Below are 23325 nucleotides of genomic sequence, written 5' to 3'. Positions count from 1 at the left end.
ACAATTATTCTGCGCTGTTCTTATTTGTCCATCAGGATATTTGTAACTAGTGCGAATGAAGAGAGAAGTGGATCTATAATATATATAATCTGATTATCTTGGGGTTGGAAGAGTTAATGGAGGTCATTTAGGAATGAGAGGAAGTTTGTGGGAAATGAAAGTTTGAATCACTTGTGAAAGTGGAAAATCAGCAGCACTGGGTTTAGTAATGGAAAATTCCTGTTACGTGTAATTCATTCCCACTGGAGGGGGACACGTATAAGGGGGAACAGTGAGAGGAGGAGGAGGAGTCCGGGTTACAGAGGGGGAGTATAGGGGTCACCAGGTGCCCGAGGGGGTGGCACAGGGCAGGTAATTGTCCCAGTCAGGGGAGGAAGTGGAAGTGGAAGTGGAAGTAATGTTTCCGGTGGAGACTCCAACTATGAGGGACCTGACAGTTAGACTTGCCTCCTTTTCTGGAAACCAGCCCAGTAAAATACCGACCAGATGAAAACCCGACTGTCAGTGTTGGCAGAAAATGTTTTGTGAAATAGGGTCTTGGGCTGAATCCACCCTGAGTCCTGTCTGGAAAGGGCCCCAACTGGGGAGTGTCAGCTGAGGACGGGGGGGACAGTGGGTGGAGAGGACGGATGTGTTACCTGAGAGTAAAGATACTATAGGTATTCAACTGGAGTCTCCTCTCAGCTCCAACCATTTGATTGGCTCCTGCACATGTGCCCGGCTGTGTCCTTAACCAGGAAAGTCCTGGAATATGAGTGTCTCCTCTTCACTCACTTTAGTAAATACATTCTACTGCCCCAACACTCTTATATTCCATCTTCTCCTGAAGTGTCACAGGCAAGAGAGAAGCTGAGGAGAAGAGACAACATGGGCTGGAATAGAGAAGAGAGAGAAAAGAGACAAGTACAGAGTAGAGAGACAAATGGGGGAGAGGAGAAATATAGAAGGGGAGAGAAGAGGGAGGATGGGGGAGAGTAAGGCCAAACAGTTGGGAGAGAAAAGGAAAGGAGAGGGGATGAGAGACAGAAGGAGAGAAGGGAAAGGGGGTTAGGGAGTAGAGAGACAAATGGGGGAGAGGAGAAATATAGAAGGGGAGAGAAGAGGGAGGATGGGGAGAGTAAGGCCAAACAGTTGGGGGAGAAAAGGAAAGGAAAGGGGATGAGAGACAGAAGGAGAGAAGGGAAAGGGGGTTAGGGAGTAGAGAGACAAATGGGGAAGAGGAGAAATATAGAAGGGGAGAGAAGAGGGAGGATGGGGAAGAGTAAGGCCAAACAGTGGGGGGAGAAAAGGAAAGGAGAGGGGATGAGAGACAGAAGGAGAGAAGGGAAAGGGGGTTAGGGAGTAGAGAGACAAATGGGGGAGAGGAGAAATATAGAAGGGGAGAGAAGAGGGAGGATGGGGGAGAGTAAGGCCAAACAGTTGGGGGAGAAAAGGAAAGGAGAGGGGATGAGAGACAGAAGGAGAGAAGGGAAAGGGGGTTAGGGAGTAGAGAGACAAATGGGGGAGAGGAGAAATATAGAAGGGGAGAGAAGAGGGAGGATGGGGGAGAGTAAGGCCAAACAGTTGGGGAGTAAAAGGAAAGGAGAGGGGATGAGAGACAGAAGGAGAGAAGGGAAAGGGGGTTAGGGAGTAGAGAGACAAATGGGGAGAGGAGAAATATAGAAGGGGAGAGAAGAGGGGGGATGGGGGAGAGTAAGGCCAAACAGTTGGGGGAATATAATTCTTTGTGCCATTTTCCTATGTAGGTGGATCAGTAGCAGCAGAACAAGGGGCACATCACTGGGTCACTATAGAAAACAATGAGCTCAGTCATTTCTGGGTTCAGTTGGTACCGGCTCTTTATTGTGTGGCCCCTGTAACCTTTATGGGGCCCAAACATTACATGGATCATGGGATGCTATAACTTTCTCTCAATATTTCAGCAAGTTCTGCCCCTCATTCATACAATGTTACGTCTGTGTGTCGCCCACTGGGCTGACACTCACTGAGGGGCCCAGACACCATTGTACCCTCATTGGTACCAGAGCAGAACCAGTGGCCACTTACCCCCCCATGTGTTATTTCTGTGACTCCCACTGGGGACAGAACATTGTGGGGACTGGGGGGAAGGTGTAGGGCAACAAAGGGGTAGAACCCAGGACAGTATTGTGGGGTGTGGCCACTCTAAATACACTGAGTGGGGGATTGAGTGGGGGATTGAGTGGGGGATTGAGTGGGGGATTGGGGTAAATTTTCTCCCAGTTTCACTTGGACACAGGGTTAAACTTGATGGACGTCTGTTATTTTTAACCTATTATGTCCCTGGGCCGGAACATCCTCATGAATAATAAGCTTATTGGGGGGCGCTGTCCTATTGGTAGATTTGCATTCAAGGAGCCAATCACATTTCTGTCTCATTCATGTGGCTGCGTATAGGGAACAACTGGTTGCCATGGGTTACTGCCCCATTAGTGCGAGTGAGAAGCAGTAATTAGTGAGTAACGAGGGCACAGATCAGTACCAGGATTTCGCTTAATGGAATAAAGAGCCTGAGGGAATTCCCTGGTCCATTAAATAGACTGTCAGGTCCTATATAATAATAATAATAATAATATATAATCATTGCCATTAACCCCTGCACCACCGGAGCTCCTGGGCAGCTCTTCCCAAAACAGGACAGGTGTGAACCCTATGCTGGAATTATGGGGAAATAAAGTTACATTATAAACAGGGACCCCGTCTTTGTGGCCCCACCAGCCCAGACCTGACCCCAAGGGCCAATGATCGATGACCTCCCGGGTGAACATGTCAGTAGGAAGCACCCGCGGGTGGGGGGGGGCCCCTAATATGGCAGTTGCGGTGGGCTCAGACCCCCAGTCCCACACTGGGTATAAAAACCTGATCTTGTCTCCACAATTGCAGCGACCCCAGTGGAGCCCACGCACATCCCCAGGGACAATGAGACGGAGGAATTATAGGGGTCTCACCTTTTCTGTCTATTGTGTTTGTGTATCTGATGTTTCTTCCCTATAAGTAACATTGACAACAATCATCACTTCTTCCTTCCAGACAGTTAGAGCAGCAGTGACATGCAAAGATTAACCCCAAGTGCTAAAGGGTTAATCCATGGCTGGAATCAGTAGCATCAACCCCACATGTAGCATGTCTAGTACTCTTATATACAGTCTGACACTAGTACTCTTATATACAGTCTGACACTAGTACTCTTATATACAGTCTGACACTAGTACTCTTATATACAGTCTGACACCAGTACTCTTATATACAGTCTGACACTAGTACTCTTATATACAGTCTGACACTAGTACTCTTATATACAGTCTGACACTAGTACTCTTATATACAGTCTGACACCAGTACTCTTATATACAGTCTGACACTAGTACTCTTATATACAGTCTGACACTAGTACTCTTATATACAGTCTGACACTAGTACTCTTATATACAGTCTGACACTAGTACTCTTATATACAGATCTGACACTAGCTTAATACAGTCTGACACTAGTACTCTTATATACAGTCTGACACTAGTACTCTTATATACCAGTCTGACACTAGTACTCTTATATACAGTCTGACACTAGTACTCTTATATACAGTCTGACACCAGTACTCTTATATACAGTCTGACACCAGTACTCTTATATACAGTCTGACACCAGTACTCTTATATACAGTCTGACACTAGTACTCTTATATACAGTCTGACACCAGTACTCTTATATACAGTCTGACACCAGTACTCTTATATACAGTCTGACACTAGTACTCTTATATACAGTCTGACACCAGTACTCTTATATACAGGCTGACACCAGTACTCTTATATACAGTCTGACACCAGTACTCTTATATACAGTCTGACACCAGTACTCTTATATACAGTCTGACACCAGTACTCTTATATACAGTCTGACACCAGTACTCTTATATACAGTCTGACACCAGTACTCTTATATACAGTCTGACACTAGTACTCTTATATACAGTCTGACACTAGTACTCTTATATACAGTCTGACACTAGTACTCTTATATACAGTCTGACACTAGTACTCTTATATACAGTCTGACACCAGTACTCTTATATACAGTCTGACACTAGTACTCTTATATACAGTCTGACACTAGTACTCTTATATACAGTCTGACACTAGTACTCTTATATACAGTCTGACACTAGTACTCTTATATACAGTCTGACACTAGTACTCTTATATACAGTCTGACACTAGTACTCTTATATACAGTCTGGCACTAGTACTCTTATATACTAGTACTGACACTAGTACTCTTATATACAGTCTGACATTAGGTCTCCTGGGTGTATAACAGGGAGTACCTGCTGGGTGTGATTAATACTCTGAGTATTTTCTGCTCCTGCCCCTCCTTTCCCTCCTGTTCTGCCTGAGGGCCCCCCTCCCTCCCTGTCTCTGAGTCTCCTCCCACGAATGCTTCCTCCCTCCCCCTTTCCAGGCAAAAATAGACAGAGAAAGAGACAGAGCGAGAGAGCGAGAGGAAGAGACAGAGGAAGAGGAAGTGAGAGATCTGGTTAAAGAGGGGGAGGGGCAGCGAGACCCCCAAGAACTGCACGAGGGGGAGCCAGACAGGTAGGAAACTGCCCCAGGGCTGAACTAATTACCCCCAGTCTGTGTCGTCTCTTTGTCTTGTGTCTTTTCCTCTGTCTCCCCCCCATTGTCCCCCACTCTCTGCCACTGTGACCCCCCTATTAACTGTCCCCCATCTTACAGCCCCCACTTTGTCACTGCCCCCGTGTGTCATATCCCCTTCTATCTGCCCCCACTTATAGCCCCCCTCTTATAGCCCCCCTCATTATCCCACACATTCTGTTACCCCATTATTATTATTATTATTACCCCTCCGATCCTACTTCCCAGCCCCCCACTTGTTTCTTTTCTCACCTTTGTTTCCCCCTCTGCCCATCTCTTTGTCTCTCCTCCTTTCTCTCCATCTTTAGCCCCGTCAGACTCCCATTTCCCCCCCCCTTTTCACCTCCTTTTCCTTCTGTGTTTTTACTCTCTCCCCCCCCCAGACTCCCTGCACCTCTCCCTCCAGACTCCCCGCGCCTCTCCCTCCAGACTCCCGGCGCCTCTCCCTCCCCTCTATCCAATGATTCAGAGCTTGAAGCATCAGCTGCCTTTGTACAATAGCTTTAATGTCTGCGCCCGCACCCAGCCAGCCCCCCCAAAACCCCACCCAGCCTCACCCAGCAACCAGACTCCCCCCCCACCCCTAACAATGGCATCTGCCTCCCAGGCTCCCAAATGTGCCACAAACAGACCCCCCCATCACACTAACTGCCGGCTGAGTATTCACAGCAACTCTGCACCCCTATTTTACTACTGCACCCCCACTTTACTACTGTACCCCCCACTTTACTACTGTACCCCCCACTTTACTACTGTTCCCCCCACTTTACTATTGTACCCCCACTTTACTACTGTACCCCCACTTTACTACTGCACCCTCCCACTTTACTACTGTACCCCCCACTTTACTACTGTACCCCCCACTTTACTACTGTACCCCCCACTTTACTACTGCACCTCCCACTTTACTACTGTACCCCCACTTTACTACTGTACCCCCCACTTTACTACTGTACCCCCCACTTTACTACTGTACCTCCCACTTTACTACTGTACCCCCCACTTTACTACTGTACCCCCCACTTTACTACTGTACCCCCCACTTTACTACTGTACCCCCCACTTTACTACTGCACCTCACTCCCTCATGGAACAGAATTCACAAGATTACTGACCCCTCACCTGCTCTGACGCTTCAGAATCACTGAGTCTGTGGGCGGATTAAAGGGGTTGTGTGACTATAAATTAACTGTTAGTATGATGTACAGAGGGATATTCTGAGACAATTTGTAATTGGTTTTCATTTTTTATTATTTGTAGTTTTTGACTTATTTAGCTTTTTATTCAGCAGCTCTCCAGTTTGTAATTTCAGTAATCTGGTTGCTAGGGTCCGAATTCCCCTAGCAACCATACATTGATTTGAAAAAGAGACTGGAATATGAATAGGAGAGGACTGAATACAAAGATGAGGAATAAAAAGTAGCAATAACAATACATTTGTAGCCTTACAGAGCATTTGTTTTTTAGATGGGGTCAGTGACCCCCATTCAAAAGCTAGAAAGAGTCACAAAAAAGGTACATAATCAAAAATATATATAAAACATAATGAAGACCAACTGGAGAGTTGCTTAGAATAGGCCATTCTGTAACATACTAAAAGTTAACGTAAAGGTGAAGCTCCCCTTTAATGCACAGGCTTACCTACATTATAGCCTAGGGGTCCCCTGTGATACGGGGGCCCATCTAACATTAATATTTATGTTTATTCAGGACACTCAAATGTTCCTCCCAGTCATTATTCTGCTTCTCTCCCTCCACACGTGTCATACAAGGGCAGGTAGGTGGGAAAGTCCGGGCAGGTAGGTGGGTAACTGCTTCTTCTCCTTGGCCTTCACTAGTGGTGGGTGAGGCAGAAGGCTGGCACAGGATGGAGGCTGGAGGTTATACAAACTCATTGCAGTGTATAGATATATATTATATATTCAATATGGATATTTTGTGTGCCGGGGGAAGAGGTTCTCTCAAGTTGTCCCTTAACCCGATGTCAATCTCCCAACCTCCTTGCGCCACAACTGAACTTCAACCTCCTAACTAATGCCATTGTGCCACTAACCAGACCCTGAAACTAAACTAATTTCATCCAACTCTAAATCTCAAAATCCTTACCCCCAACTTCACACAAGTGTTCTGGCACCTTCCCTGGCCTCCTATTTACCCTGGACTCACAACCTCCCTTGGTCCACTATAGAAAAACCAAGCCCACTGTTTATTTCATGGCCTCCACTCCTGAATCCTTCAGTATCTTCACATAGACCATCAAACGCTCCATGACTTTACTAATTGTTAGAGTTGGTCCCTTGTGGTGTGGCAGAGGCCAATAACAACCCAATAACACTAAGTGGCCAAAGGGAACCCAACTAATGGTTCTTCTCCCATGGAGGACTTTTTGGACAAGTTCTCCTTGTACTTTCCTTTACATTTTGTATCTTGTCCAGCAGGAAGGCGGATGTTCCATTGAGAGTGAAGATGGCAGCTCCAGGTATGAAACCCTAACATGCCCCTCCATATAAACTGTGTGTGTCCCAGTTACCATCAGTTAGATTGCTAGCTCTGAAGGCCTGAGATTCCATGAGATCAGGGGCAATGATATGTCTGTGGAGGTTTGAGAGGCTGCTGCCTTCTAGGCTCTAATTGGTTAGTTGGTTAAACCTGATGTTGGATAGAGGTAAGTCAGCTTGAGCCTTTGGATAGGTAAGTGGTGTATAAGGTATATGGTCAGTTCTATAGTATCAATGTCTCTCCCATCTTTGTCTTCTAGGTTACCCCTCATCTCCTGCTGGATATGTTAGTCCTCCATACCCCTCCCCACCATATCCAGGCCCCTCTGCTCCTCCTGCCCCTTCCCCAGGTTTCCATGACTATCCCGGATCACCCCAGCATCACATGTCTGCTCCATTGCACCCACAACCCGACCTCCCTCCTGGGGTAGCTCCTTACCTGCCCGTGAGCAGCGGGACTGCACCCAGTGGGTTGGAATACCTCAGCCAGGTACTGGTCTTTTTGCTCATCTCTCTGGGGGTCACATTCCCTATTGTCTGTCTCTGGGATTCCTGGGAAAGGGAAGAGTCTACAGATGAAGCATTTAGTGCCTCACCCTTTTTTGTATTGAAATAATTGGGTGACCAAGTACAAACATCAGTAAAGTCTGCTCCATCTGAAGTACTTCTCCTTTACCTGATTGGACCTTGTCTTGCTGGACATAGAGCTTCTCTCTCCTGGTGCTTTCTCCTCCATGATGTCCCAGGTGTCTTCTACCAACTCCTTCCTCATTGTCCCATGTCTCATTGCCTTACGTCTGTCTCTTTTCTCACTCTCTCTACTGTGTCTCACGTACCTCTATAGTGAGACCTTCTCTACTTGTCTGCTGATATCTCTTGGGCTTGGCTTAGGCTTGGCTTAATTCTAAGGTTTGCTTTCCTATGTCCATATGTATACAATAAGCTGTCCGTTATAAGAGTGGGGTGTACGAATGCCACAGCCAATGGGCACCTCTAAATGGATCTTGTTTAGGTTGTTCCTGAAGACACAGGGATCGGGTCTCTGATCGTCTGCTCCTGGGGTTCTTGTCTAATGTGCTCCTCTGTGTATTTCAGATTGATCAAATTCTAATTCATCAGAAGACGGAAGCTCTGGAGGGTAAGTCACTGCTATTTATTGCCCCTACAGTCTGATGGGAATGATATGGGCATATGTTATAGGCAGACACTAGGCCAGGGGTCACTATAGGGGTAAGTCATTGAAATGCAAAAGAACCCTCCAATGAGAATGTCGGCTGATCTGAGAGACTCTGCTTTATGTAGATGCAAAACAGCTGGAATGCTGGGAAAGGTCCTACTCTCATTAGTTTCAAGCATATTCAGCTGAACAGACCAATCAACTGGGTTTGTAGGGGATTTTGCCCCACACTCACTTAGTGTATATAGAATCTTTCGGGTGGCCAGTCTAGTTATTACATAGGATTCCTTCAGTCTCCAGGATTGTGCTTTGGGAAGCTCCAGTCTTTCTTTACTGCTACCCTGCAAACTGATATCAGTATCACCTTGTTTATGAGTACATGAGTGGCTTCATTTCCCAGCAGCCCCTACTGAGCATGCTCCCTGAGTGTTACTAACGTCTGTCCCATAGCAACTGTTACAGTCAGTACATGAGTGGCTCCATTTCCCAGCAGCCCCTACTGAGCATGCTCCCTGAGTGTTACTAACGTCTGTCCCATAGCAACTGTTACAGTCAGTACATGAGTGGCTCCATTTCCCAGCAGCCCTACTGAGCATGCTCCCTGAGTGTTACTAACGTCTGTCCCATAGCAACTGTTACAGTCAGTACATGAGTGGCTCCATTTCCCAGCAGCCCCTACTGAGCATGCTCCCTGAGTGTTACTAACGTCTGTCCCATAGCAACTGTTACAGTCAGTACATGAGTGGCTCCATTTCCCAGCAGCCCCTACTGAGCATGCTCCCTGAGTGTTACTAACTTCTGTCCCATAGCAACTGTTACAGTCAGTACATGAGTGGCTCCATTTCCCAGCAGCCCCTACTGAGCATGCTCCCTGAGTGTTACTAACGTCTGTCCCATAGCAACTGTTACAGTCAGTACATGAGTGGCTCCATTTCCCAGCAGCCCCTACTGAGCATGCTCCCTGAGTGTTACTAACGTCTGTCCCATAGCAACTGTTACAGTCAGTACATGAGTGGCTCCATTTCCCAGCAGCCCCTACTGAGCATGCTCCCTGAGTGTTACTAACGTCTGTCCCATAGCAACTGTTACAGTCAGTACATGAGTGGCTCCATTTCCCAGCAGCCCCTACTGAGCATGCTCCCTGAGTGTTACTAACGTCTGTCCCATAGCAACTGTACATGGGTTGACTTTGCAGCAGCTGAGTTACTACACAGGGAGTCTTTCCTGATTTCCCATGATGCCGCAGGACAGGGAGAGAGACAGTTGCACACACCTGTATTTCCTTGGCCGAGACTGCCCCACCCACTGTGTATAGAGAATAGACGTGAGCTGGCAGTTCCCCATAACCAGTAGAACAGGAAAGAGACAGCCTGTGGCAGTGGGTGAGAGACAGAACCAGTAACTATAAGAGTCTCATGTGTTTCCTCTACAGCCGTTACTGGGTTTGAGACCTGCAACCAGTATGAGCTGCTGAGCATTGTGGGACAGAGGATCTTCACTGTACAGGAGCGGAGCTCACTCTGTGCCCGGTGCTGCTGTGGATCCCTCCGACCCCTCAACCTCCAGGTCTACGACCCCTCAGGCCGAGAAGTCATTCACTTTATCCGTCCTCTCAAATGTACCAGCTGCTGTTTCCCATGTTGTCTGCAAGAGGTAATGTTCTGCCATACTGCGCTACTGCTTATTCACTCCCCATATATCCCTCCCTCCATACTGCGCTACTGCCTATTCACTCCCCATATATCTCTCCCCTCCATACTGCGCTACTGCTTATTCACTCCCCATATATCCTTCCCCTCCATACTGTGCTACTGCCTATTCACTCCCCATATATCCCTCCCCTCCCCTCCATACTGCGCTACTGCCTATTCACTCCCCATATATCCCTCCCCTCCATACTGTGCTACTGCCTATTCACTCCCCATATATCTCTCCCCTCCATACTGTGCTACTGCCTATTCACTCCCCATATATCCCTCCCCTCCCCTCCATACTGCGCTACTGCTTATTCACTCCCCATATATCCTTCCCCTCCATACTGTGCTACTGCCTATTCACTCCCCATATATCCCTCCCCTCCCCTCCATACTGCACTACTGCTTATTCACTCCCCATATAGCCTTCCCCTCCATACTGCGCTACTCCCTATTCACTCCCCATATATCCCTCCCCTCCATACTGCGCTACTCCCTATTCACTCCCCATATATCCCTCCCCTCCATACTGCGCTACTCCCTATTCACTCCCCATATATCCCTCCCCTCCATACTGCGCTACTCCCTATTCACTCCCCATATATCCCTCCCCTCCATACTGCGCTACTCCCTATTCACTCCCCAAATATCTCTCCCCTCCATACTGCGCTACTGCTTATTCACTCCCCATATATCCCTCCCCTCCATACTGCGCTACTGCCTATTCACTCCCCATATATCCCTCCCCTCCATACTGCGCTACTCCCTATTCACTCCCCAAATATCTCTCCCCTCCATACTGCGCTACTGCTTATTCACTCCCCATATATCCCTCCCCTCCATACTGCGCTATTGCTTATGTTCTACCCACAAACACTACACTATATATTGGCTACACTCATTAGCTGCTCATTCTCATTATTCTCATGTCCCACAGTTGGAAGTGCAGAGCCCCCCGGGACACACTGTGGGGTACGTGGCTCAGTCGTGGCACCCCTTTGTCCCCAAATATTCTCTGCTGACTGAGACGCGGGAGCCGGTGCTGAAGGTTGTAGGACCCTGTATCATGTCGAGCTGCTGTGGGGACATCGACTTCCAGGTATGAGCCAATCACATGTGATCCCACCCACCTGTCACTTACTGACCCCCAAATTCTTTCAACTAATCTATTCTTCTACTTCCTGTATCCCCTTCCTTTCCATTCATCTTCCCTCTGCCCCCTGCACTCTCTCCTGCACTCTCTCCTGTCTGTCTCTCCTGCACTCTCTCCTGTCTGTCTCTCCTGTCTGTCTCTCTTGTCTATCTCTCCTGTCTGTCTCTTCTGTCTGTCTCTCTTGTCTATCTCTCCTGTCTGTCTCTTCTGTCTGTCTCTCCTGTCTGTCTCTCCTGCACTCTCCCCTGTCTGTCTCTCTTGTCTGTCTCTCCAGTCTGTCTCTCCAGTCTCCACGTGTCTGTCCTGTTTTCAGCTCTCTGTTCTGCTCCCCAGCAGTCTCACATCTCCTGCATATTAACCCATTCAGGTGAAGCCGATGTGTGAGTCTCGCAGTGTGGGTCGGATCAGTAAACACTGGGGCGGGTTGGCCAAGGAAATCTTCACAGACGCAGATAATTTTGGGATCCAGTTCCCTAAGGACATTGATGTGAAAATGAAAGCGGTGTTACTGGGGGCCTGTTTCCTGCTGGTGAGTATTGGGGCTCTGTGGGGGAGGGGCTACTGACCCCCAAATCAATAAAATAAGGATCTGCACAATCCCTAGTTCCCTTGTATCCCTGATGTGTCCCCCCCCATACCCCATGGCCTGCCCATCCCCCCAGGGGCAAGAAGAAGGGAAGGGTGCAGGGAGTACCATTGTGCAACTCCCAGCTCACTGATACAGTAACGTTACACAAATACTTTCTATTTTGCAGGATTATGTGTTTTTTGAGAGATCCAGAGCGAAGGCTGAACGTCACACAGTGATCAGCTAATGGTTTTCCCTCAGTCGCCCCCTACAGACCAAACAGCAGAACTGCGTCAGCTAAATGCCCAAATACCCCTTTATACTTCTGTACAAATCTATATTATAAATATATATATATATCCGCCCATCTATTTGTAGTCTGGAATAAATAATGTTACTCACTGGAGCTGCTGGGATATGGGATTGTGTGTCGGACATACGAGTAAATTCTGATTGGACAATGATCTGATGGAATGGAAAAGTTCTGCACACAGACAGACAGACACAGACAGACAGACAGAGGCAGACAGACACAGGCAGACAGACACACAGAGACAGACAGACAGAGAGACTACCCTTACCCAAAAGCTACATTTGTATCAGTTCAGAACATCCTGAAATAAGTGACTTTAATGCTACAGCGCCATCTAGTGTCACAGACAGAGTTAACATGGAGCTGGGGTAGAAGTGAGGGAGAAACTAAGATTAAGTCCATGACTCCAGCTGGAGGCCTATATAATATAATATATATATATATGTAGCACACCCTTGAGTGAGACTAATATATATATGGGTAACTCCAGCACACTCAGTGACACCCCATTGAACGGACCACAATAATGATAGTGATATCCCTTTTCTTTATTAAGCGTAACAAATAATCAGCAGGGATCCGACTATGATTTAAAATATTAAAGCAAGATATATATGTATAACAATACACCAACCAACAATGACACCATTTAAATTGCTAATACAAAGTATGCAGAAAATATATGTGCTAAATGTTGTAACTTCATTTCCCTGTCACAGTCCCAGATGATTTGTGCACGTTGGGGCCCTTATTGAGTTTAGCTTATTGGCCAATAGCACTGATCCTTTCCTCTGTCGGTCAGCAGTATAACTCTATAAACTTAGTGAAGAAACACTTTCCTCCCAGGTAAGAAATGACTTGGCAGAGTGTATAGTTCAGCAACAGATGGATTAGCTCCTATTGTTTGATAATACACAATTCCCCAATAGTGAGTGGTGTTGCAGGTTACTCACAGTCTGTGCTCCAAACTCTGTATCACGTTTAGTAACAGACCTCAGATGGGATGCAGGCAGCTCTGTTCTCTAGCAGCTGAAATCACCTGGGCCTCTTTGCAGCAGGTCAGCCTAGGACTCTCCCACCAACCGCAGGCCGTTTCCCCCTGCTCCCTTTCTGGCTAGCACTGATAGCTCTTTTACAGGTGCTAGTCTAGGACTGGGATAGCAGGGTCAGCTTCTCCCAGTAGCAGCTTCCCCTGGGGCAGGATCCCTGCACATGTCTCTCCCCTCTGGCAGCTCCCACGCAGAGCAGGTACAGCAGTCAGCAGTTTTCCCCCTCTGCAGGTACACACTTCTCTCCCTCTTTTATAGTCCAGCAGTGTGGTCCTCAAAACATTTTGCACCCTTTCTTATCATTGGTGGATTAAAGCCCCAGCCAGGTCCTCAGCTCTGAGGCATGCTGGGATATGTAGTCCTGTAGACTGTCTATGCAGCACTTGTTCATGTTTCTTGCTTTAGATAGGGGTGTTACATATATGTTGAAGTGGTGCTTAGTGTCTATATACATGTGTGTGTTTAGTATATATTTGTGTGTTTCAGTAAATGCTGAGAGAGGGGCTCATACTTATTATCAGTAATAATTGGGCCAATAAACAAAGCCCTTCACACTAAAGGCCCCGCCCCTGATCTAAGCCAGTGACTCACATTTATAGTGAAAACCACTCCCCCTTTTCCATGTGCCCTGCAGTAACCCCTGTACCCCCTGATACTGATGAAACATAATTGTGTCTCTTTATAGGTCCCTGGTGAGGCCTCATCTGGAGTATGGGGGCAGTTTTGGACTCCAGTCCTTAAGAGGGATATAAATGAGCTGGAGAGAGTGCAGAGACTAAGTGCAAACTAAACTGGTTAGAGGGAGGGAAGAGTTAAATTATGAGGGGAGACTGACAAGGTTGGGGTTGTTTTCTCTGGGGGAAAAAAAGGCGCTTGTGAGGGGACATGATTAGACTTTACAAGTACATTAGAGGACATTATAGACAAATAGCAGGGGACCTTTTTACCATAAAGAGAATCACGTACCAGAGGCCTCCCCTTCAGACTAGAGGAAAAGAAGTTTCATTTAAAGGAACAGAGTAGGGGGTTCATCACAGTGAGGACAGTGAGGTTGGGGAATGCACTGCCGGGTGATGATTCAGTTAATGACTATAAGAGGGACTTGGATGATTTCTTGGACAGACATAATACAAAGGCTATTGTGATACTAAACTCTATAGTTAGTATAGATATGGGGATATATCATTTATGTGACAGTAGGGAGGGGTGTGTGTATGGGGCTGGGTTTTACTTTGGAGGGGTTGGACTTGATGGACTTTGTCTTTTTTCAACCCAATTTAACTATGTAACTATGTAACTATGATGAGTAGAAGGAATAATATGGAATGTGGAAGACAGGGGCATGAGGGGTTAATGGCTTCTCTCCCTGAAGGACAGACAGGAATGAAACAGGGAGATCCCTGACTTGTTAATATACAGTAAATAACATTACTCTCTAACTGTCACCCACCTGCTTATCTGACAGCTGCAACATGGAAGTGAATTAATGATACATTAGTGCCAGTAAGAGTAGGAAATATATATATATTAGTGACAGTGAGAGTAGGATATATATATATATATACACACATTAGTGACAGTGAGAGTAGGAAATATATATATATTAGTGTCAGTGAGAGTAGGATATATATATATATATATACACACATTAGTGACAGTGAGAGTAGGAAATATATATATATTAGTGACAGTGAGAGTAGGATATATATATATATATATACACACATTAGTGCCAGTAAGAGTAGGAAATATATATATATTAGTGACAGTGAGAGTAGGATATATATATATATATACACACATTAGTGACAGTGAGAGTAGGAAATATATATATATTAGTGTCAGTGAGAGTAGGATATATATATATATATATACACACATTAGTGCCAGTAAGAGTAGGAAATATATATATATTAGTGACAGTGAGAGTAGGATATATATATATATATACACACATTAGTGACAGTGAGAGTAGGAAATATATATATATTAGTGTCAGTGAGAGTAGGATATATATATATATATATAACACACATTAGTGCCAGTAAGAGTAGGAAAATATATATATATTAGTGACAGTGAGAGTAGGATATATATATATATATACACACATTAGTGACAGTGAGAGTAGGAAATATATATATATTAGTGACAGTGAGAGTAGGATATATATATATATATACACACATTAGTGTCAGTGAGAGTAGGATATATATATATATATACACACATTAGTGACAGTGAGAGTAGGTTACAGATTATAAAAAGATATATAGAGACACCTGTACAGACTCTCGCCTCCCAGACCAGGAATCCCCACACACTCAATCATGACTCCCATTATCTGACAATGGACCGAAATGTTACTTTTTATTCCCAGAAAGGAATTACACCTGTAATTAACCAAGTCCCCCAGCAAAGGGCAGTATTAGGGCAGTATTAGGGCAGTATTAGGGCAGTATTGGAGCAGTATTAGGGCAGTATTGGAGCAGTATTAGGACAGTATTGGAGCAGTATTAGGGCAGTATTGGAGCAGTATTAGGGCAGTATTGGGGCAGTATTGGAGCAGTATTAGGGCAGTATTGGAGCAGTATTAGGACAGTATTGGAGCAGTATTAGGGCAGTATTGGAGCAGTATTAGGGCAGTATTGGGGCAGTATTGGAGCAGTATTAGGGCAGTATTGGAGCAGTATTAGGGCAGTATTGGAGCAGTATTAGGGCAGTATTGGAGCAGTATTAGGGCAGTATTAGGGCAGTATTGGAGCAGTATTAGGGCAGTATTGGGGCAGTATTGGAGCAGTATTAGGGCAGTATTGGAGCAGTATTAGGGCAGTATTGGAGCAGTATTAGGGCAGTATTGGGGCAGTATTAGGACAGTATTGGAGCAGTATTAGGGCAGTATTGGAGCAGTATTAGGGCAGTATTGGAGCAGTATTAGGGCAGTATTGGAGCAGTATTAGGGCAGTATTGGAGCAGTATTAGGGCAGTATTAGGGCAGTATTGGAGCAGTATTAGGGCAGTATTGGGGCAGTATTGGAGCAGTATTAGGGCAGTATTGGGGCAGTATTGGAGCAGTATTAGGGCAGTATTGGAGCAGTATTAGGGCAGTATTGGAGTAGTATTAGGGCAGTATTGGAGCAGTATTAGGGCAGTATTGGAGCAGTATTAGGGCAGTATTTGAGCAGTATTAGGGCAGTATTGGAGCAGTATTGGAGCAGTATTGGAGCAGTATTAGGACAGTATTAGGGCAGTATTGGAGCAGTATTAGGGCAGTATTAGGGCAGTTTTGGAGAAAGGACTGGGCAAGGTTGGAATTTCAGCAGCTGCAGATTAACTGTTTCATTGCTCAGCACAAACACAGCCGCTGCTACTTGATCCTTCCGTAGTGACGGGGTTAAACCAGATCTGAGCTCATTCACTCTGGGACATTTACTGAAGCCCCAATATGAGTTGTAGAGAAGTGAGTGGAACTAATTGACTTGTACCCACAGATTGTACCTGTCTACCCCCCCCTGTACCCCAGTTGTGAGTTTAGTGCAGACTAACACAGGCCTCACTTCAAACATTCAATGAGAAGGGTCTCTGCATGTAAATGACCCCTATAGTTTGGCTAGTGGGATCCTCTTGGAAGTTTCTAGAAGAGGCAGGTCCTGCAATTTGTCTAATGAGATTGGGGGATCCTTTTGGCTTTATGTTGGGTCACAGCCCAGAATATATGAAACAAGTGGGGGCAAAACTAGGGTTGGGCAGAAGGGGCACAAGAGAATCCAAGGAACAAACCTTGTATTCCTTGTACTACTCTGATTTACTATTAGAGGTAAGTGGAACATGGAGAGGGTTATGGGTGAGTTGGACCTCTAGGAGCTCCCATTAAAGGTAAGTGGAACAAGGAGAGGGTTAGTTATGGGTAAGTTCTAGAACAGGGGTGTCCAAACTTTTTACAACGAGGGCCAGATTTGGGGAGGTGAAAATGTGTGGGGGCCGACCATTCAGCCCGACATTCTTTAATTGGAACCATTAAGTTTATATTGATGAAGCTGCTGGATCCAGATCAAATGTAATGTGAAGCCACTTTGGTATGTTAGTGACCTACTGAACTGATCTCCTTCTGTCCCCATAGCCCCCCGTATCCCCCCACGTCCAGACTCTGTAGTCTTGTAACTTTTATTTCAACTGTTCATTCTCTCTCCGTTACTCACTCACCTTCTGTCACTCCCCTCCCCCCCACTAACCAGGTCTGAAACAAACCTCGAAAGTTCTACAACTCCGTCTCCTTTACACACAAGCTCCTCCCCTTCTGAGCTGACAGCTCCCCCCTCCCTCCCACAAACTAAAGGTGGACCCCGTGACTAAATGTTCATAGATGTAAAGATCCGATCGTCATTGTGAGACCAGGATTATCTCCAAACGATCGTACGAATTGTCCATCAACTTCAGGCGATATTGTCAGGAAAACAAAGGGGAGCTGCAGACATAGATACATTGTACTGGGACCCACAAAGATTTATTAACCTGACTATCAATTTCCTGACAGATGTCGCACGAAAAATCGTAAGATGTACGATCATTCGAATCCCACTAACCGCACGATAATTTCGAAGGATTGGTCGGATTTCTATGTGATTACTGAGACAGGTGTTAGATTATTATAATTATTATTATTAACATGTATTTATATAGCGCCAACATATTGTGTAGCACTGTAAAGTAACTGTGATTATACAACTACAACACATGAATTATATACATAGAACATATACACAATCATCACAATCAATACAGGTACAAAAGGTGAGGAAGGCCCTATACAAAAGAGCTTACACTCTAAAGGGAAGGGAGTAATACACAAGGTGTGGGAGTGGGCAAGATTGAATTAAGTGGGTGAGAAATGTGGTACTGTATGTGGTGTTGCGTTTGGTAGTTAAGCAGAGTGAGGGGAGGCTTCTCGAAAGAAGTGCGTTTTCAGAGATTTCTTGAAAGCAGAAAGGTTGGGAGAAAGTGGGACAGACCGTGGGAGAGAGTTCCAGAGGAGGGGTGCAGCCCTTGCAAAGTCTTGAATGTGAGCATGTGAGGAGGTAATGAGAGAAGAGTTGAGTAGTAGGTCAGTAGAGGAGCGTAGTAAGCGAGTGGGTGAGTATAAAGAGATGAGTTCAGAGATGTAGAGTGGGGCAGAGTTATGAAGTGCTTTGAATGTCAGAGTCATTAATTTGAATTTGATTCTGAAAGGTAACGGAAGCCAGTGCAGGGATTGACAGAATGGTGAGGCAGAGGAGGAGCGGTTGCTGAGGTGTATGAGCCTCGCAGCAGTGTTCATTATGGACTGGAGAGCTGACAGTCTCTGGAGGGGAAGGCCAATTAATAGAGAGTTACAGTAGTCTAGACGTGATATGATGAGAGAGTGAATAAGAATTTTGGCAGCATCTTGGGTGATAAATGATGGTATTTTGGAGATGTTCCTTAGGTGGAAGTGACATGATTTAATAAGTGACTGGATATGAGGAGTGAATGACAGGGCAGAATCTAGGATAACCCCAAGGCACCGGGCCTGGGGAGAGGGGGTGATAGTGGAATTGTTAACTATGATGGATACTTCCGGGATGTTACTGGTGTTAGTTGGAGGAAAGAGAACCATTTCAGTTTTAGAGAGGTTTAATCTAAGGTAGCGTTGTGACATCCAGGTAGAGATAGCGGACAGGCAGGAGGAGACGCGAGTTAGGAGTTCTGGGTTGAGATCAGGAGATGAGAGATAGATCTGAGTATCGTCAGCATAGAGGTGGTAGTGGAAACCATACGAGTTGATTAATTTGCAGAGGGAGGAAGTGTAGAGGGAGAATAGTAATGGTCCCAGGACAGAGCCTTGAGGAACTCCAACAGAAAGAGGTAGGGGAGAAGATGATACTCCATTGTAGGAGACACTGAAGGAACGATTGGTGATGTAAGAAGAGAACCAGGACAGGGCTGTGTCACGAAGGCCAAGCGACTGGAGGGACTGGAGGAGGAGAGGGTGATCTACAGTGTCAAATGCGGCTGAGAGATCAAGCAGTATTAGTAGTGACAAATGATTGTTGGCTTAAGCGGTTAAAAGGTCATTAGTTAGTTGAGTCAGGGCAGTTTCAGTGGAGTGTTGTGGCTTAAAACCAGATTGTAGGGGGTCCAGCAGGTTATTGTCAGAGAGGAATGAGGTAAGTCGGTTGTAGACTAGGCGCTCAAGTAGTTTAGAGATGAAAGGTAGCAGAGAGATAGGTCGGAGGTTGTCAAGATTGGAGGGATCAAGAGAGGGTTTTTTCAGAATGGGGGTGACAAGAGCATGTTTTAGTTGAGAAGGAAACAGTCCAGTTGAGAGGGAAAGATTAAATAGGTGAGTTAAGGCTTTGATTAGACAAGGATTGGTATTGGGGAGAAGTTTTGAGGGAATTGGATCAAGCGGGGAGGTGGTAAGGTGAGAAGAGGCCAAAAGCTTTGAGATTCCTCATCAGTGACAGGGGTGAAGGAGCACAGGAGAGACTGGGGAGTGTGGAGGGAGGGTGGGATTAATCTGAAGCAGCACATTCAATACTCGCCTGTCTCACTGATCCCATAGAAATGAATTAAGTGAAGTCACAGTCACGGGGTCCACCTTTAGTTTCCTGGAGGGAGGGGGGAGCTGTCAGTTCCAGAAGGAGAGGAGCTTGTGTGTAACCGAGACCGAGTTGTAAAACTATTGAGGCTGGGGGGGGGTTTAGGAATTGGCTGCGGGCCAATTTAAAATGGATCGTGGGCCGCAGTTGGCCCACGGGCCGTAGTTTGGACACACCTGCTCTAGAAGTTCCCATTAGAGGTAAGTGGAACATGGAGAGAGTTAGTTACGGGTGAGTAGGACCTGTAGTAGCTCCCATGAGAGGTGAGTAGCAGGGACGTGTTGCTAGTGCTGAAGTCACAGATATGGAAGGACAGGTTCTCCTCGGGCCCTCGAGGGGCCACCAGTTGGAGCACAGAGGATACTATAGTGTGTGTCCAGAGCACAGAGATTACTTAGGGAATCAGCTACAACTAGGAGTAACGGGCAGCTCTGCTGTGGGACAGAGGCCACATGTGGTGCATTGAAAGAGACACTCTGAGTACAGAAACTCCGAAAATAATCTGACCCCGCCCATCACACTCAGGCCCCTCCCATCCCTAACAGACTGTAGTTGTGTAAATCATTCCCAGTCCTGTAATAATTCCCTGGGCTTGTGTTTAGGGCTCTCGGCAGCTCCGTGTAATTGGGAAACATTTACCCCATGTCTGTGCCCAGTCCCTGCACTTTACCAGCTTTACCCGGTGGCAGATCCATGTACTAACTATTCCTGAATTCAGGCAAAAGATCTGAGAGACATTTGCTAATGGCATTTCTTACACCCAGAGGTGCTGTACTAGGGTGCCAAATGTAAGGGGTGTCATATAGATGGAGGAAATAAAAAGGGGTGCAGGGGTATTTGTACTGGAATGAAACAACTGGGGCAGGAAATCCTGTGGCACAGACAGTGGTGTAACTAGTGATTAGAGGGAGCACAATATACACCAGGGCCCTCCACTAGGTCCCCCCTCTGAAGAGCACAGCACCCACACATTCCCCCCACCCTGCCCCCACAATAACACTTATCACTGCTCCAGTGGGCCCCAAGGGGAGTGCAGGCCCAACACCCACAGTATTTACTAAACTGGGCACACAAATAAACACTCACCCCAAATCTCCCCCTAACTGACCTTCAGACTGGGCCCCCTTAGCTCATAACAAGGTTACAGATATATAGAAACATTGGGGTGTCACCCTGCTATAGTTCCAGGGGTACCCAGGTACAAATAAGCACTCACCCCAAATCTCCCCTAACTGACCTTCAGACTGGGCCCCCTTAGCTCATAACAAGGTTACAGATATATAGAAACATTGGGGTAACAGTCACCCTGCTATAGTTCCAGGGGTACCCAGGGTACAAATAATCACTCACCCCAAATCTCCCCCTAACTGACCTTCAGACTGGGCCCCCTTAGCTCATAACAAGGTTACAGATATATAGAAACATTGGGGTGTCACCCTGCTATAGTTCCAGGGTACCCAGGGTACAAATAAGCACTCACCCCAAATCTCCCCCTAACTGACCTTCAGACTGGGCCCCTTAGCTCATAACAAGGTTACAGATATATAGAAACATTGGGGTGTCACCCTGCTATAGTTCCAGGGGTACCCAGGGTACAAATAAGCACTCACCCCAAATCTCCCCCTAACTGACCTTCAGACTGGGCCCCCTTAGCTCATAACAAGGTTACAGATATATAGAAACATTGGGGTAACAGTCACCCCCAAACTGGCCTTCAGGATTTTTGTTACAATAATTCGGGGTGTACTTCTGACTTGATAAGAATTGCTTCAGATCAAAGATAAAAACAAAACTTAAAAATATGGGAACGTATTGTGATGTCACAGATGATGATGTAATTAGCTGGAGATGAATAAAACAAAACCCTTTAGGAATAAATAAGCTTTGAATTTCAATATCCCTTAAAATGACTCTAAATATGTCTCTGAATAACATTCCTTTCTCCCTGCAGTCAATGTTATTTCATTTCTCTATTACAGTCAGTTCAAGTGATGCTCCCTGAGTGTTACTAACGTCGGTCCCATAGCAACAGTTGCAGCCAGTCTATTAGATGAGCCCACTGATGTCACTAGCCAGGCCACATACCCAGGGCTCCTTTGTGTTGCTGCTGATTCAGTGTTATTTATATTTGTTCCTCTGCTCAAGTGAATCCCTGGGAAGGGAAAGTAAAGTGAATGTTCCAGACAATGGGAATTGGGAATAAGAAGGACAATGGTTTTCCTTGTGGAAGAGAATTGTAACATTGTATCCAGCCCTGGGATTCCTTTATTAGCAGGAATGGAAACTCCCACCCGTATCCCATGGAAACCCATTTGTTAACCCTCAAACTCCTGAAATGATTATGTGCGCATTGTCCCAGATTTAGAGCATTTATAGTTGGTTTTATTAAATGCAGCATTTTGGAATTAATGTCATTGTTTGGCTGGTTGTTAAGGTACCATATGGTTATTATAGGTCCCTATTGCTCTCTCTCTATTCTCCTAACGCTGACCCTTTATCTCTGCCCCTTTATCTCTGCTCCTTTATCTCTGCCCCTTTATCTCTGCCCCTTTATCTCTGCCCCTTTATCTCTGCCTGTTTATCTCTGCCTGTTTATCTCTGCCTGTTTATCTCTGCTGCTTCTCCTTCTTGGCATCCCTCCCATCTGCCCCTCCTTCGGTTTTGTAGCAGAAACCACAGCCCACATACCAGAGGTAAAACTGTCATTTTGGAACATCCCTTTAGTTCTCCCCTTTCCTGACACAAACCCACCAGAGTTTATTTGTGTATAACTCTCTTCTCTGTGTTTCCTCTTGTTTTTCCATATTACTCACATGCAAATGCGATACTTCTTAATAGCTGTACCCTGAATCTCCTCCTATTATTCCATATATTCTTCTCTATAACACCTCCTATTATTCTATATATACCCCTCCCTATAACACCTCCTATTATTCTATATACCCCTCCCTATAACACCTCCTATTATTCTATATATACCCCTCCCTATAACTCCTGCTATTATTCTATATACCCCTCCCTATAGCTCCTCCCACTGCTCCATATAAACCTCCCTATAACTCCTCTTATTGCTCCATATACCCCTGCCTATAACTGCTCCTACTGCTCCTTATAACCCTCCCTATAACTCCTCCTATTGCTCCTTATACCCCTCCCTATAACTCCTCCTACTGCTCCATATGCCCCTCCCTATAACTCCTCCTACTGCTCCATATACCCCTCCCTATAACTCCTCCTACTGCTCCATATAACCCTCCCTATATCTCATACTGCTCCATATAACCCTCCCTATAACTCCTCCCACTGCTCCATATACCCCTCCCTATAACTCCTCCTATTACTCCATGTACCCCTCCCTATAACTCCTCCTACTGCTCCATATAACTCTCCCTATAACTCCTCCTACTGCTTCATATACCCCTCCCTATAACTCCTCCTATTACTCCATATAACCCTCCCTATAACTCCTCCTACTGCTCCATATCCCCTCCCTATAACTCCTCCTACTGATCCATATCCCCTCCCTATAACTCCTCCTACTGCTCCATATAACCCTCCCTATAACTCCTCCCACTGCTCCATA

At 45.9% G+C, this 23325-nt stretch overlaps 1 protein-coding gene across 4 annotated transcripts; it reads left to right on the top strand.

Annotated features, from left to right (window-relative positions):
• The first annotated feature begins 4463 nt into the window (after positions 1 to 4463).
• plscr3.S (phospholipid scramblase 3 S homeolog) lies at positions 4464 to 12130 on the top strand. Of its 4 annotated transcripts, none has more exons than XM_041588997.1 (9): positions 4478 to 4613; positions 6384 to 6450; positions 7112 to 7152; positions 7432 to 7661; positions 8267 to 8309; positions 9781 to 10001; positions 10980 to 11141; positions 11563 to 11724; positions 11951 to 12130. In XM_041588997.1, the coding sequence occupies exons 3-9, from the start codon at positions 7140 to 7142 to the stop codon at positions 12008 to 12010; spliced, it is 891 nt and encodes a 296-aa protein (XP_041444931.1). In that variant the 5' UTR covers positions 4478 to 4613; positions 6384 to 6450; positions 7112 to 7139; the 3' UTR covers positions 12011 to 12130. The 4 variants fall into 4 exon arrangements, with proteins under 4 accessions (XP_041444929.1, XP_041444931.1, XP_041444933.1 ...); XM_041588999.1 differs by having other exon boundaries at positions 7109 to 7152; XM_041588995.1 differs by lacking the exon at positions 6384 to 6450 and having other exon boundaries at positions 4464 to 4613.
• The last annotated feature ends 11195 nt before the right edge of the window (positions 12131 to 23325 follow it).

Source organism: Xenopus laevis, chromosome 3S, assembly GCF_017654675.1.
Source record: "Xenopus laevis strain J_2021 chromosome 3S, Xenopus_laevis_v10.1, whole genome shotgun sequence".
Taxonomy (NCBI): Eukaryota; Metazoa; Chordata; class Amphibia; order Anura; family Pipidae; genus Xenopus; species Xenopus laevis.
This window is presented reverse-complemented; position numbering and strand designations above follow the sequence as displayed.

What these genes read in the sequence shown, in the direction of transcription:
- plscr3.S (XM_041588995.1), top strand. An exon ending in GGTTGGAATACCTCAGCCAG is followed by an intron (nt 7,662 to 8,266) that starts GTACTGGTCTTT and finishes TGTGTATTTCAG; the next exon opens with ATTGATCAAATTCTAATTCA. An exon ending in TCCCATGTTGTCTGCAAGAG is followed by an intron (nt 10,002 to 10,979) that starts GTAATGTTCTGC and finishes CATGTCCCACAG; the next exon opens with TTGGAAGTGCAGAGCCCCCC.